The 16,639-nt window shown below is 32.7% G+C and overlaps 1 protein-coding gene across 2 annotated transcripts; it reads right to left on the reverse strand.

Moving 5' to 3' along the window:
• Nucleotides 1–4,681: 4,681 nt before the first annotated feature.
• On the reverse strand, nt 4,682–10,354 carry LOC134248161 (carboxylesterase 1C-like). 2 transcript variants are annotated; one of them, XM_062730584.1, is made up of 3 exons: nt 10,205–10,354; nt 5,146–6,708; nt 4,682–4,854 (listed from the first exon to the last, which is right to left on the reverse strand). In XM_062730584.1, the coding sequence occupies exons 2-3, from the start codon at nt 6,699–6,701 to the stop codon at nt 4,683–4,685; spliced, it is 1,728 nt and encodes a 575-aa protein (XP_062586568.1). In that variant the 5' UTR covers nt 6,702–6,708; nt 10,205–10,354; the 3' UTR covers nt 4,682. The 2 variants fall into 2 exon arrangements, with proteins under 2 accessions (XP_062586568.1, XP_062586567.1); XM_062730583.1 differs by lacking the exon at nt 10,205–10,354 and adding an exon at nt 8,776–8,929.
• Between the last annotated feature and the right edge of the window lie 6,285 nt (nt 10,355–16,639).

A 16,639-nucleotide genomic window follows, 5' to 3' on the forward strand; every position in this document is an offset into this window, starting at 1 on the left:
TGAAATTTTGAACATAGTCCTACATTATGAAGGTCTACAGCATGATATAAAAGAATTTTCATGAAAGCATGCGCATGTGCGCGTGCTGCAATATGATTGGCTTAAACTTTAAATGGCTATATCTCCTTTGTTTTTTGACGAAATTCTTTGAAATTTAAAATATTGCCATGCATTAGGGTATCCTACAATATGGTGTAGAAAAAAAGCATGAAATCACGCGCATGCACGTGTGCTGCAATCTGATTGGCTGAAACTTGAAATGGCTATAACTCCCTTGTTTTTCAACCAAACCGGATGGGATTTAGAACATAGATAGATGTAAGGGACCCCTATAAGAAGGTATGGTCATCATGCACATGCACGCACATGCGTGCATTTGGAACGAGTATAATTGAAATACACTTGAATGAGTGATTTTTTTTATTACTTTTGGACTGAATGCTTTAATATATAGTTATTAAAATATATAGATAGTGTAGACATGATGATATGGTCATAACCCACATGCATTCATATGCGCTTGGGTGCAATGCTAAAATTTGAATATAATTGGTATCCTTTTGGGAAAACATAATGCACAGAGTTTGTTTTATTTAATGAAGCTTACAGGGAATATGGCACCAAAAGGGAGTTGGGGAGCGTTTGGGGAACATCTGTAACGGTTCCCGTTACAATTAGTACTAGTTACATTTGTGACTGATTTATTACAAATAGTAACGTACTTAAGGTAAAGATCTAGTGAATAAAAGGTGCCTACGTACAGATTTATCAAATTTGAGAAATAAATTCCTTTATTGATGCTTTACAACTTTAGCTAGGTCAAATAAGGTGTTTCGGGGCATAATTTGTCGATAAACAAGATGAAAAACTGTATTTTTAACTGTCATTTTCAATAAACCAGTCGTGAATATGGGAGGTTTTTTTTCGATTTCGGCAAAGGAAATGTATCCAAATTGCCTACAGTCTCTCAGAAAACGGTAATTAGTATATTCATGGCCTCTTATTTCAATCAATATCAAGTTTAATATAGGTATCCGATTTACTTTTCATATGATTTCAAATTGAATGACATGAAAATACCCTATTTTCTACATAATCCTGCTAAAGCCGTAAAGTACGGGAAAAAGAAAGTTGACAAGTTATTTACTAGATCTTGACCTTAAGTAAAGTTTAAAATCCATAAAGTTTTTTTTCAAAAACCAACGGCATAAATTGAATGTGTTGGTAACGTCGATCGCTTATGACGTCACTATCAAATTACATGTACCGTAGATCGCTTATGACGAAACAATCAATTTATGGTCACATGACGAACGTGTTTTACAGAGATGTAAAAATGCCTTGTTCAAATAGTGTTATATAAGGGGAAACATTTGCAAATGTAAATATTAAGCTGTAACATCATGACCTACCCCTACAACTACAGTTCTGCTGGACTTGTCTTTACTGGTGACCTTAAAGCCACTTTTTTTAAAACAGCCGACATTTTTGGAAATCGCGATCTTTTAAATGGCGTCATAGTGTCGTCATTTTGTAAGTTCTATGGTCAATACAATTACCTTGTCGGCAAATAAATGAATTTTAAGTTTTACTTAAAATATTCTATGTAAATTAGAACGTTTAAGATTTATCGCGCTTGCATTATCCTTGGAAAGCTTTTGCGTGTCCAAATTAGGAGAGGCAGATGTCATGCAAGCGATTCGTGGAAATGGAAACATTCAGTAAACGCCCAATGAAAATCGTGCGCGTTAAAAATCTGAACCCGGTCGTCCAGATAGCGTCACTTTTCAGTTTCTTTTAGGACGCCGTGAAAAGTACATGTGTGTTGGATAGCTTCAAATTATTTTAAGCCGCCTCCACACCGCCACCTTTTCCTTTTTTAGGACGTCTAATTTTGTCTATATCTTTTTTTCTTGGTGTTAAATGTGTTTTACGTCGTTTTCGGTTTCAGACCACAAGAGTTTGATATATTATGTAATCAATTACGCCATATATTACATAATCAGGGTTTACATATTAATCTTATATTCATAATTCGGTTTCATTCTGTTAATTTTTGATACAGATAATAAGGTGTTTATTAATAATTTTATGGATTTCATGATCAATTATTACATAATTACAAGTATTTTCTATAATTAAAGTCACATTAGTGGCAAAGTGCAACATACCTTAATGTCTTGTTGTTTATGAGAATGTAGAGTGAAGGCGGTTTCTGGAAATTCTGCGATAGTACAATAACTGTGAGTTGGGTTCACGACAGTACACGAAAACGTTAATGAACGATAAGTTTTACAAATTAGTTATCATGTCAAAATGAATTTGCATTGGCATTTGTACATAAAATTTATTAATAAATCAAATTCTGACTTACGTTTTTTCATACAAATTGTTAGGATATAATATACACACTGAGTTGACGATTATCCGTTATTTCCCGATTATGACAAGAAACACGAATGTTCACACCTACATGGCACCTGATCCCACTTCCGATTTTTGGAGGTCCGTGTTTGCTCTGCTCCTACATGTATTGTGTAATGTTTAATGGACCTTTGAGCTTGAATACTGTTTCGATCGTCTCCAAGTATTTGATTTCTCAGATATTTCTGTGGAAATTATTCCAGGTTGGTTCTAGGCTTAGTCTCTTTCTTAAAAGTTTATTCTTCACTCAAATATCAACAGCAGCGAGGGAAGAATCTTCAGTAGCACTATACATGTATATATACGTATTTTAGAAGTGATATTACTTTACAATTTTTTATTTTTTTTTATTTTACAAAAATCAATAACATCAAAGCGATAATTTTTCAACATTTTGTATTTGTACAGATGATTCGTCAAAGTGACTAAAACAGCGTCAAGTTTCATCTTTTCAATAAAACTGGATAAACTTAAATTTAGAAATTTTATTGATTTACATATGTGAGATCTATAACCATAAGAAACCAAAAGGCACATGTATCTTCTGAATATTTATGTCAAGGAAAACATTAATTTTGCCTAAAAGAGAAGTTTACTGACAGTGACCCTTTGCTATAACAAATGGCAGTCTGTCCATATGTTTTAATTGTACTATTATTAAGCTTCCTGAGGAAAACTTTCATTTCATTTATATACTAAAGATTAAATAATTTTTTCATTTAAAATTTACAACAGAATGATGGTCGTAACGTCATAAAAAGTCGCCATTTTTCGTGTATCTTTTATTTTGCGTTTAAAGGGATATATCAAAAATTAACCAAATGCCTTGAAATTTTTAAAAAGACGACAGAATTAATTGTGGAATGGAATTAGGATAATTTTCATCATAATCTTATGTATTGAAGGCACGGGAATTCTTACTTCTCTAATATAAGTGTATTTTTTTTTATATACATAAAATCTTTATTTTTGATATATATACAAAAACATTATGCCAATAGGATGAATAAACATTTACTGAAAAATAGTGCGCCCATTATGGGAATTACGATATTTATTGAAAACATCGTATATATTATAGTATTACTTTACAATTTTTGATTTTCCATTTACTATTCCATTAACCCATCTCTAGGTTCTATAAGGAAGTGTATATAAAATTGGCATTTAGGTTTGCTGTTATCTCAATTTCAAACCTTTGATCATTTTTTCTTTCATTATAATCCTTTGTGATGCGGGAGGTGTCATCATTTCATCTGAGGTGAAGCTTTCTGATTTCATGTCCCTTACAACTTTACCTTGATAACTCACTTGAATGTCTTATTTCCATACTCAGTTAAGTTTATTTTTGAAGGACTTTGTATTCTCACTGAACTAAAAGAAGAAAACCTAGTCGTTGCAAGGGCATCTGGAAAATAATAAGCAAAGGCCTCTTCTAGATCGGAGAAAATGAATAAGAAAACAAATTAATCTATTTATTTTATTCTCAAAAATATAAAATATTATCAATCCATCGATGTCAACTAGTTTTATTAAATAATTTACCGATACCATCAGTTTTTGTCAACATAAGTCTCTCTTATATACAAATATTTGCCTACATGTAATTTACTAAAATAAAAAAAAAACTTTTAAAGCATGAAGCAATGGTGCTCTACAGAAGTATAAAAACTTCAGAAAAAATACTTACACACAGTCATCCACAAAAAAAAAAAACAAACAAAAATTAAACAACAAACACACAAAGAACAAGAAGAAAAATCATTTAAATGTAAGGCTCTGACAACAAATAACAGTACATGTTTATGTGAAAATATAGAAGAACTATTTTCAAAGATCTTTGCTTGAATAATCCATCAACTTAGTTGTTTGGTAACGCAGACTGTTTTTCTTTTTGGGGATGGATAAGACAAATAATACAAATTGGAATAAAACACAGTGATACAAATACAGGAAACATTTCATGATATGATATTTATAAAACTGTTATAATTTGAAATCTTCTACTTTTTTATATAAAGAAAATTGCCTGAAGAACAGTCCAAAAAGACCACCCAAAAGAAAAAAAAAAGAATGAAGTGATAATTAAAGCCCCAAATTACGGGTGTATTTTCTCTGTACAAGGATGCTTGCTATTTCTACATAAAACAACTCAGGTAGTTTAAGAATCACTAATCTAAAAGTCAGATGGTGATAATTTCAGCAATAATTTTTTATGAAATACTAATTGTGATAAGGATCTACAATGTCTACTGTGGCTATAATTCGTCATGGATCCGTTTTCCACCAAGCTCTATGATCTTGGTCAGCAGCGCTGTAGCCTCGGATTTCAAATTCTCGCTTGTCGTGATTGGTGAGTCGATTATGACGTATCGTTTTGTGTTGACGTCATATGCTGGCCACTCTGGAACATTTTCACCGTTTGGATTTCTAAAAAATAAGTTTTACATTCACTGTTAATTAGATCATTATAATATGCACAACTGCTTTACGATGACATCAAATCCAAAAAGATCTGTTTCCTTGACGTTACTGCAAATGTTCAACATCTTACAAAAAAAATTACTTATAGGATGCAATATTTTCATTTTACTTCTAAGATGGAATATATTCAACATATCTCGAAGTTGACCTAATGTACTTAATCGAAATGTTTACTATCCAAATAAAACTCCTAATGCAACAACACGAAAACCATTTTTTGTGTAATAATATGCTTACCCAAACTTTGCAAAATTGGTCCAATATTTGACAACATAGTCTGACAACTTCTTGACCTCGTCCATATTAATTTTCTTAAACTTTTCCTCTGAAAGAGCCGATATTTCAAAATCAAACATTAGATACAGCTCATCTCCATGTCCAGCGCCCTTAAACCAAGTTGGTGGATCTCCCCCGAAAGGCATAGGACTTGTTTTTGTTATCAGATATTGGAACGATTTAGCCACTTTGTTATTTTTGGAATGAATAGATAGCATAATATTACTTGGTACTATGAACGCATAGTCACCGGTGAATTCGCAAACTTTATTACTCTGAGCATCTACGCTCTCCGTGGTAGCGTAAAAGTCGCAGATTTCCTTCGTTAAATCTGGGACATTGCCAACAGCTAATTCCACAAATGTGGGTGCAGTTATTTCACAAAGATAACTCAGTGGAATTTTTTCCGTGACGTTGAAATCGAATTGTTCTTGAATTTGGGGTGATATGCCCATGTATACCAGATTTCCTTCCCCGTTTAATGTTCCAGACATGAAATCCACGGAGCGAAAGAAACTGTAAATGGAGGCCTCTGAAGATTTTGGGTAAGCCAAATGTTCCTTTATGAGCTCGCCGTCAATACTAGGAGTGAATCCTCCGGTTATAAAGGATGTGTTCATTGGAGTCATCAGGTCCATCATTGTCACAGCATTTGTTATGTTATCAACCGGAAGATCTTGAAGGCACCGTAGGATATCAGAGACGTCTTTCTCATCTTTACAGTTAACTCTCTCTAAGAGTAAATCTGCATTTCGTACCTCCTGTTCCTTTTTGGATATTGTGAAGAAGTTCGTTACTCCGCTCTGTGAAATGGCTCGTTGGAACAGACTCTTGTTTGATGGAATTAAAGTCAGAAGACTGACAGCCATTCCACCAGCAGACTCTCCAAATATAGTGACAGAGTTTGGATTTCCTCCAAATGCTGCAATGTTGTTTTGAACCCAACGCAGAGCCTCGATTTGGTCCCAAATACCATAATTTCCCGCCATTAGGGGATCGTGAAGTGTAAGGAAACCTAGAAATCCCATTCTGTAATTTGTTGTTACCACTATGACGTCACCGCCCAAAACTAACTTTTGGGGTTTGTACTGATTAGCTCCACCAAACATGAAGCCCCCTCCATGAATCCAAACCATCACAGAGAGATTCCTATCTTTCGATACTTTTCCAGGAACGTAAATATTAAGATGCAGACAATCTTCATCTAGTTGCATGTCGTCGAAACCAGGCATGGGAAAATTCCACTGTGGGCAAGACATACCAGTTTTCTCTGACACTCCTTCAACACCCTCCCATTCTCCAATGGGCTGAGGTTTCTGAAAGCGAAGTTTTCCCAGTGGAGGTTGCGCGAATGGAATTTTGATAAACCTGTAGACCTGTCCATCTTCCAAGTTTTCTTCATAACCTCTGACCCAGCCAGATGGTGTTTTAACTTCCACTGCATTTTTAATTTCTGTTTCCAAGGCTATGGAAATTGTAACCAACATCACCGTTATAATAATCTTGCCAACATCCATTTTTATTCTAAGTCAAAGATAAAAGAAAAAAAAAGTTTTATATACATGTACATCTGAACGATAAAGGAATAATTATACTAGTTTTGTACATCTGGAAAAAAAAGGATAAAATTTATTGAACAATAATTGAACTAAACAGTTTAAAATGAAATGAGCTTTTGACAGGTCTGGACGATTTCCAAATTAGGAAGTCAAGAGCGATAACCGTGGATTGCTATCAATAAGGTACTAGTCCTTCTGACCAATCAGATAACGGCATTCAGAAAAACCCATAAAATAAATAAAACACATTGTTTTTACATTTTTTTGCTTTAAAGATTTTTTTTGAACAAACTCTTTGTAAACTTTATGCACATTTAGGAATAATATAATATTTATGACAATTCGTCCGTGAACAAACACGAATTGAAAGCTTAGAATACGTTTGATAGGATCAAAAATCTGTCACTAGGAGGTAGCAATCCCAAAAGTTTAAATTACGTTAAGAATTTAATATAAATACGGAATTTTTCAGTTTTTAGAGCCTGATATAAAAATTTTATTGGATGGATAACAGTCTTCGTTATTTCTTGATTTTTTTACAGCAAAATCGCCCATGCAGTTTCTGGCATGCGAGGTAAGATATTGGGATCAAACACATTCATGTATAATAATCTCTTTTTCTCCATACGCCCTTCCTTGTGCCCATTTAAAGTCTGCATAGCTTAGTATTCGGCACTCATGAAACCCATATTTTTTTTAAAAGGTAGTCCATACGATAAACACTTCTGTTAAAAAAATCTTTTTGAGGAAAAAAAAAATAAAAGCACGCATTATTTTTTTGTTCCTTCAAAATATGTTTTGGAGTGTGTCAAAATGCTGTTGTCTGATTGGACAGAAAAATAATTACGTGTACATGATGTATATTTAGCAACTTTCAGTATTCTTTCTCGACTTCCATATTTGGAAATCCTCCAGACCTGTTTAAAAAAAATTTCAATTAAGCAATGAATCATTTTTTTTAAGACTGCAGCGGTGTGTGCAATCAAATTCAGTAATGCGTTATAGCGTGTTATGAAAATTTGTTTGATCATTTACCCTTCGCAGTGGCGCCCCCCCCCTAACTCCAAATCCTGGATCCGCGCCTGGAGACTATCTTTCAAAAAAATATTGATTCATTGCTCAGTTGAAATACTACACTACTGGACTTGGGGGACGATAAACTTGCTATTGTGCGAATATTCAGTAAATAAGTGTACTAGTATTACTCTATATACATGCAAAACTACATTTACATTTGGTGTCCGTGAATGGAGATATATAAGGGGAGGTAATTGCTGTTTAAGGTTGTAGTTAAAATGTCAGGTTAAATGAGAGATAAAAAAATCAATATTAGTATATATACATCTACAGGTAAGAGGATTTTTGCAGATAGATGACTACTTTAAACTTGTTTTGGCACATAGTGTAAGGATTTTTTGTGAATCTTTTCTATTCCTTTCTTGGAAAATTAATCATCCATCCAGATAATTGACCTATTCATGGCTTACCTTGATAATATATAAATCTCTGCACGTTTTTAAGTGTCCAAACAAGAGTGTGCATATATGACCTAAAATGTTACCCCCTTAAAATCTTGTTCAAATAGCAAGGTTGGTGTTAGTATGAAAGCCCTCATTTAAAACGTCAGCATATTATTTCAGTGGAAAAGTAACGGTATTAGATTTTTTTGTTTAATTACTATAAAAGGACCTGTAGCTACTTTTGTTTATAATTAAGGTTGCAACGAATTCCTTTTTACCACATCTTTTTTTTTTCTTTTCATCTGATCGTATCATAAATATCATTCAAAAATGTTAGATACAATCAAAACTGCATCCTTAACGTAATCAAAATTCATTATTGCCATACGTAAATGCTCCCCTACTCGCTGTTAGGTAGAACTTCTAATGCAACTAGTCATAACATCCAAAATTTGTTTTATTTTGGAATAATTAAAACAAAAACATATAAAACATTACTCAAATTTATCAGTATAATATAATGTGTATTTTCACTATTTTGCATAAAAATTATAATGGAGTTAATTTGTTACCTGTTTTCGACGACAAATTCAATTCCTTTCCCACTTTAAATAAGTAGCTTACTTAGATATCAAAATCATTCACAGTTAAGATATGATGTACTCATTTTAAGAAGACTGCCCTGTAGATGAGTCAAAATAAATCTGCTGATACTTTTAGATATGAGCTCTTAAATTGTATTGCAAATAAGGTGACTGTCCTGGATATTAAACCCTTCAGACAAATACGAAAGCGCACACATATCGGTAATGCATTTTTCACACTTTGACACTTCAAAACCTGTTGTGAGTCAGAAAAATATATTTTCGAGTCATATGCAATTCTATGTAAACATCAGTTTACACCTACACAATTCGTTAATGTAAGGCCAATCATTTTAATTTTAATCTTAGGATGACACATTAATTTAACAGAACACTGGGTAAAGAAAGATAATGCAAGCATGTTTTTACTACAGAGTATTTGTTTGATGAACAAACTTTACGATCATTAGTGCAGATGGTGGAGAGCAGTAGAGGATTTAGGAGTTTGCGAGATCACCAATTTAACCCCCCCTCCCCAACCCCTCTAAAATGTGAAAAGTAGCGAATCTAATTTCCATTTTTAAGCCAAAATATATATATAATCAAATTTTAATAAATAAAATGGATGTCCACGATAATATAGACAGAAAGGAAGTGTACGTCCGAAATTTTGCTATAGGAAATTAACCTGAAATATATATTCCATGTTTTTGTTTTTCAAATATTTGCATAACGTGAAACCTATAGCATGATATTGCATGTAGATTTATTAAAGATACAAATATTGAATTGGCAGACTACTTATTATGAACAATATAGAAATAACGAACAGTATTTAAGAACAAAAGTCAATAAACAAATACAAAATAGGAGCAGAGCAAACACGGACCTCCAAAACATCAGAGGTGGGATCAGGTGCCATGAACGAATGAGGATCCCCTGCCGACCAGTTACACCCGCTGTGTGCTCCTTGTCATGATCGGGAAATATGATCTTTAAATTATTTCAGTGGAAAAGTAAGGGTATAAGACTTATTTTGTTTCATGACTATAAATTGCATGATCTGGTGCTAGTTTTGTTTATCATTATATTGATAAGGTTGCAACAAATTTCTTTTTACAACATCCTTTTTCTTATCATCTGATCGTTTCATAGATATCAATAAAATAATTAAGATACAATCAAAACTGCATCTTTAACTTAATTGAAACTCATTATTGCCCCACGTATAATTGCTCCCATCTTAGCTGTAAAGTAGAGCTTCCAAAGCAACTCGTTATAACATCGAAAAATTGTTGTTGTTTTTTTTGGGGGGGGATAATTTGCAAAATAAAAATAGATAAAATATATGTCAAACTTATCTGTATTTTGCATAAAAATTATTATGGTGTAAATTTGTTTACAGTAAGTGAGTTACCTCTCTTCGACGACAAATTCGATTCCTTTCCCACTTTTAATAAGTTGCGTACTAGATATCAAAAAGATTCACAGTTAAAAGATGATGTTGTACTCATTTCGAAAAGACTTCCCTATAGACGAGTCAAGTTAAAATTTGCTGACACTTTTAGATATGAACTCTCAAATTTGTTCTGTAAATAAGGTGACTGTCCTGAATATTAAACTCTTCAAACAAATATACCGTAGCGCACACACACCGGTAATACATTTTTCACACTTTGACACTTCAAAACCTGTTGTGAGTCAGGAAAATATATTTTCGAGTCATATGCAATTCTATGTAAACATCAGTTAACACCTACACAATTCGTTAATGTAAGGTCAATTATTTAATTTAAATCTTAGGATGACATATTAATTTAACAGAACACTGGGTAAAGAAAGATTATGAAAACATATGTTTTTACTATTTGTTTTGATGAACAAACTTTACGATCATAAATACAGATAGTGGAGAGCAGTATAGATTTTGTGAGTTTGTGAGATCACACATTGAGACATGTCCACCTCCCTTCTAGAATGTATTTAGTAGCAAATCTTAATTTTCATTTGAAAGCCAAAATATCTGTCCCATCAAAATATAAAGTAGGAGGTGCACAATAACATTCTGTAAAAAGTTTCTGTAAAAGAAAAGTATCAATCAAATTTAAATCAAAAAATGCGTGTCCAGGATAATATAGAAAGAAAGGAAGTGTACGTCCATATTTTGAAATAGGAACCTGAAATATGTATCCCATGTTTTTGTTTTCAAATATTTGCATAACGTGAAACCTATAACATGATATTACATGTAGATTTACTAAAGATGCAAACATTAAATTAGCAGACTATTAAGAAATAAACAACAATGTTAAAAAGTTCCCTGGGAAATGAACTTTTAGTTGGTCACGTGATCACACCCTGTGAAGTCCGAAGGGCTTTTCAGTAGATTTGATCACGTACCAACTAAAAGTTCATTTCCCAGTGAACTTTTAACATTGTTGTTTATTATTTATATTTACATTTAAGACGAATACATGCATTTCGAGTTAAATTGCATTTATTACACGAACAAAATATCACCTCGTTCTGTGATTCGGTCGCGCTATGACCTCTGACCCCCAAATAACATTCACACGGAATTGAACATATTTTCTCTTCAATAGATTCATCTAAGAAAGATATTTGCAAATGTAAACATTTTATTATGAACAATATAGAAATAACGAACAGTTTTCAAGAACAAAATTCCATAAAACAATACAAAATAGGAGCAGAGCAAACACGGACCTCCAAAACATCAGAGGTGGGATCAGGTGCTATGGACGAATGAACATCCCCTGCCGACCAGTTACACCCACTGTGTGCTCCTTGTCATGATCGGAAAATATGAACTTAAAATTATTTCAGTGGAAAAGTAAGGGTATAAGATTTATTTTGTGTCATGACTATAAATTGATCTGGTGCTAGTTTTGTTTATCACTATATTTATAAGGTTGCAACAAATTTCTTTTAACAACATCCTTTTTCTTATCATCTGATCGTATCATAAATATCAATAAAATAATTAAGATACAATCAAAACTGCATCTTATAATGAAATTCATTATTGCCGCACGTAATTGCTCCACTCCTAGCTGTTAAGTAGAGCTTCCAATGCAACTAGTCATAACATCGAAATTTTGTATTATTTTGGAATAATTAAAACAAAAATAAAACAGATAAAATATTAGTCAAACTTATCTTAATTTTGCATAAAACTTATAATGGTAGTTTTTTACCTGTTGTACGACAAATTCAATTCTTTTCCCGTTTTAAATAAGTTGCTTATTAGATATAAAAATCATTCTCAGTTAAAAGATGATTTTGTACTCATTTCAAGAAGACTTCTTGTAGAAGAGTCAGGTTAATTTGCTGATACCTTTAGATATGAACTCAAATTTGTACTGTAAATAAGGTGATTGTCCTGGATATTAAACTCTTCAATTAAAATACAGACGCACACACATCGGTAATGCATTTTTCACACTTTGCCACTTCAAAGCCTGTTGTGAGTCAGAAAAAAATATTCTCGAGTCATATACAATTCTATGTAAGCAAGTCATCAGTTTACACCTACACAATTCGTTAATGTAGGGCCAATCATTTAATTTTAAATCGTAAGATGACAATCATATTCATTCAACAGAACACTGGGTTAAGAAAGATAATACAAACATATGTTTTTACTATTTGTTTTGATGAACAAACTTTATGATCATTAATACAGATAGTGGAGAGCAGTATAGGTTTTGTGAGTTTGCGAGATCACATATTGAAACCCTCCCCTTCCTCTGAAATGTGTATAGTAGCAAATTTTAATTTCCCTTGGGAAGCCAAAATATCTGTCCCATCAAAATATAAAGTAGGAGGTGCATAAATAACATTTCTGTAATAAAGATTCTGTAAAAGAAAAAGGTATATCATCAAATTTTAATCAAAAAGGGTATCCTCGATAACATAGAAAGAAAGACAGTGTACGTCCATATTTTCTATGGGAAACCTGAAATATATATCTCATGTTTTTGTTTTCAAATATTTGCATAACATTGTGAAACCTATAGATATTACATGTAGGTTTATTAAAGATGCGAGCATTAAATTGGCACACTATTTATTATGAAAAATATAGATATAACGAACAGTATTCAAGAACAACAGTCCATAAAACAATACAAAATAGGAGCAGAACAAACACGGACCAGCGAAACATCAGAGGAGGGATCAGGTGCCATGGAGGAATAAACTTCCCTTGTCGACCAGTAACTACCGTTGTGTGCTTATTGTCATGATAGGGAAATATGAACTTGAAAGTTTTTCAGTGGAAAAGTAACGGTATAAGATGTATTTTGTTTCGTGAAATTAAATTGATCTGGTGCTAGTTTTGTTTATCATTTTAATTAGGGTTGCAACAACTTTCTTTTTATAACATCCTTTTTCTTATCATCTAATCGGTTCATAAATATCAATAAAATAATTAAGATACAATCAAAACTGCATCTTTAACTTAATTAAAATTCATTATTGCCACGCGTAAATACTCCCCTACTGGCTGTTAAGTATTTAGAGCTTCCAATTCAACTACATGTATTCATAACACCGAAAATTTGTATTATTTTGGAATAATTAAAAAAAATTTAAAAAAAATGAAATATAAGTCAAATTTATCTGTATTCTGCATGAAAATTATAATGGAGTTAATTTCTTACCTGTTTTCGACGACAAATTCAATTCCTTTCCTACTTTTAATAAGTTGCGTACTTGATATCAAAATCATTCACAGTTAAAAAGATGATGTAGTACTCATTTCGAGAAGACTTCCCTGTTGAAGTGTCAAGTTAAAATTTGCTGATACTTTTAGATATGAACTCAAATTTGTACTGTAAATAAGGTGACTGTTCTGGATATTAAACCCTTCAGAAAAATACATCGGTAATGCATTTTTCATACTTTGACACTTCAAAACCTGTTGTGAGTCAGAAAAAAAAATATTCTCGAGTCATATACAATTCTATGTAAGCAATTCATCAGTTTACACCTACACAATTCGTTAATGTAAGGTCAATCATTTAATTTTAAATCGTTAGATGACATATTAATTCAACAGAACACTGGGTTAAGAAAGATATTGCAAACATGTTTTCACTACATCTATTTGTTTTGATGAACAAACTTTACGTTCCTTAGTACAGATAGTGGAGAGCAGTATAGGTTTTGTGAGTTTGCGGGATCACATATTGAAACACATCCACCTCCCTTTTAAAATGTGTATAGTAGCAAATCTTAATTTCCCTTGGGAAGTCAAAATATCTGTCCCGTCAAAATATAAAGTAGAATGTGCACAATAACATTCTGTAATATAGATTCTGTAAAAGATAGGTATCATCAAATTTTAATCAAAAATGGGTTTCTACGGTGGCAGTGTACGTCCATATTTTGCTGCGAGAATATGTATCCCATACTTTTGTATTCAAATATTTGCATAACATTGTGAAACCAATAGATATTACATGTAGGTTTATTAAAGATGCGAACATTAAATTGAGAGACTATTTATTATGAAAAATATAGAGATAACGAACAGTATTCAAGAACAAATGTCCGTAAAACAATACAAAATAGGAGCAGACGTAGACCTCAAAAACATCTGGGATCAGGTGCCATGGAGGAATGAGCATCCCCTGCAGACCAGTTACACTCGTTGTATGCTCCTTGTTATGATCGGGAAATATGAGCTTTAAATAATTTAAGATAATTAGTGACAGTTCCTTGCGATATTTAATCCTAAATAGCTTTGAAATTTTACGATTTTTTGTTTTTCCATAATAAAGCATCGACACTATCCTGCAATATGTTATCCTACAAAGCTATGTCAGTTTCCTGTAATATGGTTTGCTTCAGAGCGTTGACAGTTTCCTGTCATATATTACCCCATTAGGGATTGACAGTTTGAAGTATTTTTTTTTTCTTTCGAATAAATCTACATAAGTTTCCTGTGATATGTTATCCCATAAAGCGTTTACAATTTTCTGCGATATTTGTAATGTCGTAAGCCCTTTACAGCTTCAATTGATATTTTATTCCATTAGGCGTTGCAATTTCTTGTGATATTTTATCCAAAAAGGCGTTGATAGTGTCCATTGACATGATTCTCCATAAAGTGTAGACATTTTTTGTGAGATGACATTTTCTGAGATATGGTATCCAGTAATCGTTGAAACTACCCTGTGATATGTATTAGAACTATGAATCGTTGACGGTTTACTGTGATATTTTATCCCAGTATACATTGATAGTTTCCATTGAGAGTAAATAACAAAGCGTTCACAGTTTCGTGTAATATGTTATATGATTTTCTATCCAATGTTATCCAATGTCCGATGTTAACATTACCCTGTGATATGTTGATTAGGGTATACATTTTCTGTGATATGTTATACCATGTGGCCTTGACAGTTTTGTATATTTTATCCAATAAGGGTGAAGATTTTCCTGTGACATGTTGATTAAGGTATACATTTTTTTCCTGTGATATGTTATCCCATATAGCGTTGACAGTTTCCTATGATATTTTATCCAATAAGGCGTTGACAGTGTCTGTGTTATGTTGTCCCATGTAGCATCGACAATTTTCTGTGATATGGTATCCAGTACAGCATTGGCAACTTCCTAAAATTTTGAATTTTAAAACAAGACTAAAAATATATTTTTATTTTTTATCTGAGAAAATGGCACAAACATGTATATACTTGTAAAACATTAAGAATGAACCGTTTTTAAACGAATAATAAACCATTTGTAATTCAAATAAAGATACAAAAGCCATACAAATGTGATAATGCAAAAATTAAATTTTCTTGTTAAGAACATATAAGTTTTTTCTTTTGCGCTGAATCTATAGATTTAGTGACTATTTTTTTCTTGGAGTAGTTGATTAATTCTTTACCATTGATGTTTTTTTTATAACTTGTCTGTGCCTTTCTTAATTTGTTTCAAACTGTTTATTCCTCTGATCATGTCTGCTGCTTTCTCTGCAATCATAATCGTCGGTGCGTTTGTATTTCCGGAGGGAACGTTGCGCATGACGGAAGCATCGACTACTCTAAGATTCTGTATGCCAATTACTCTGAGAATTAAAAAAAACTTAATTATTAAATGAATTCTATTTAGGGCCTTTAGATATATGATGGATTAATGAATGTCTGCGAAGGTATCAATTTCGCTGTCTCTTTGTTTTGAATTCGTAATCACAAATTAAATTTGTAAATTTGATGAATTTTAATGAAGATTATGATTCTATAGTACATTTTACAGACGTTGAGATTGGATAAAGTTTGCAAAAGGAATCCTTTTCAGTGTTCTTTATAAATATATTATAGTTACACTGTGCCAGACCGTGACTTCTACTTTTGCATACCGGTAGAGTATATGCAAAGCACAACAATTATGACACCAAATTTGAAATTTGCTATCCAGAGGCCTGTTCAACAGCGAGCGCTCGCGAACATTTCTATATGATGTATAAGGAATTTTTGGCGAGCGCTCACGATCGTTCGTTCTGTTGACTCGTACCAGGTCACTACATGACTATGTCAAAAAAGCTGCAGTGACATTATATGTTAAATAAAATGTAACAATATGATATAATTATCATTTAAATCCGCAAACCTTAGCTGTGGATCCACAACTGCGGTGGGGTCAGCAGGTGCTCCCATCCTACAGGTGGAGGTGGGGTGATACCCTGAGTAGGTATAGTGTTTAATTCTGCACCTCCAGTACTCATCCGAAGGGTAGGGTAGATCGTTACACGGGGGCAGGTACTCCTCGTATGGATCATTGGGAGAGGAACCAATTGATCTAAATGCTGATGTATTTA

Source organism: Saccostrea cucullata, unplaced genomic scaffold (assembly GCF_032062105.1).
Source record: "Saccostrea cucullata isolate Sc308-1 unplaced genomic scaffold, CSIRO_AGI_Scuc_v1 ctg1130, whole genome shotgun sequence".
NCBI classification, from domain to species: Eukaryota; Metazoa; Mollusca; class Bivalvia; order Ostreida; family Ostreidae; genus Saccostrea; species Saccostrea cuccullata.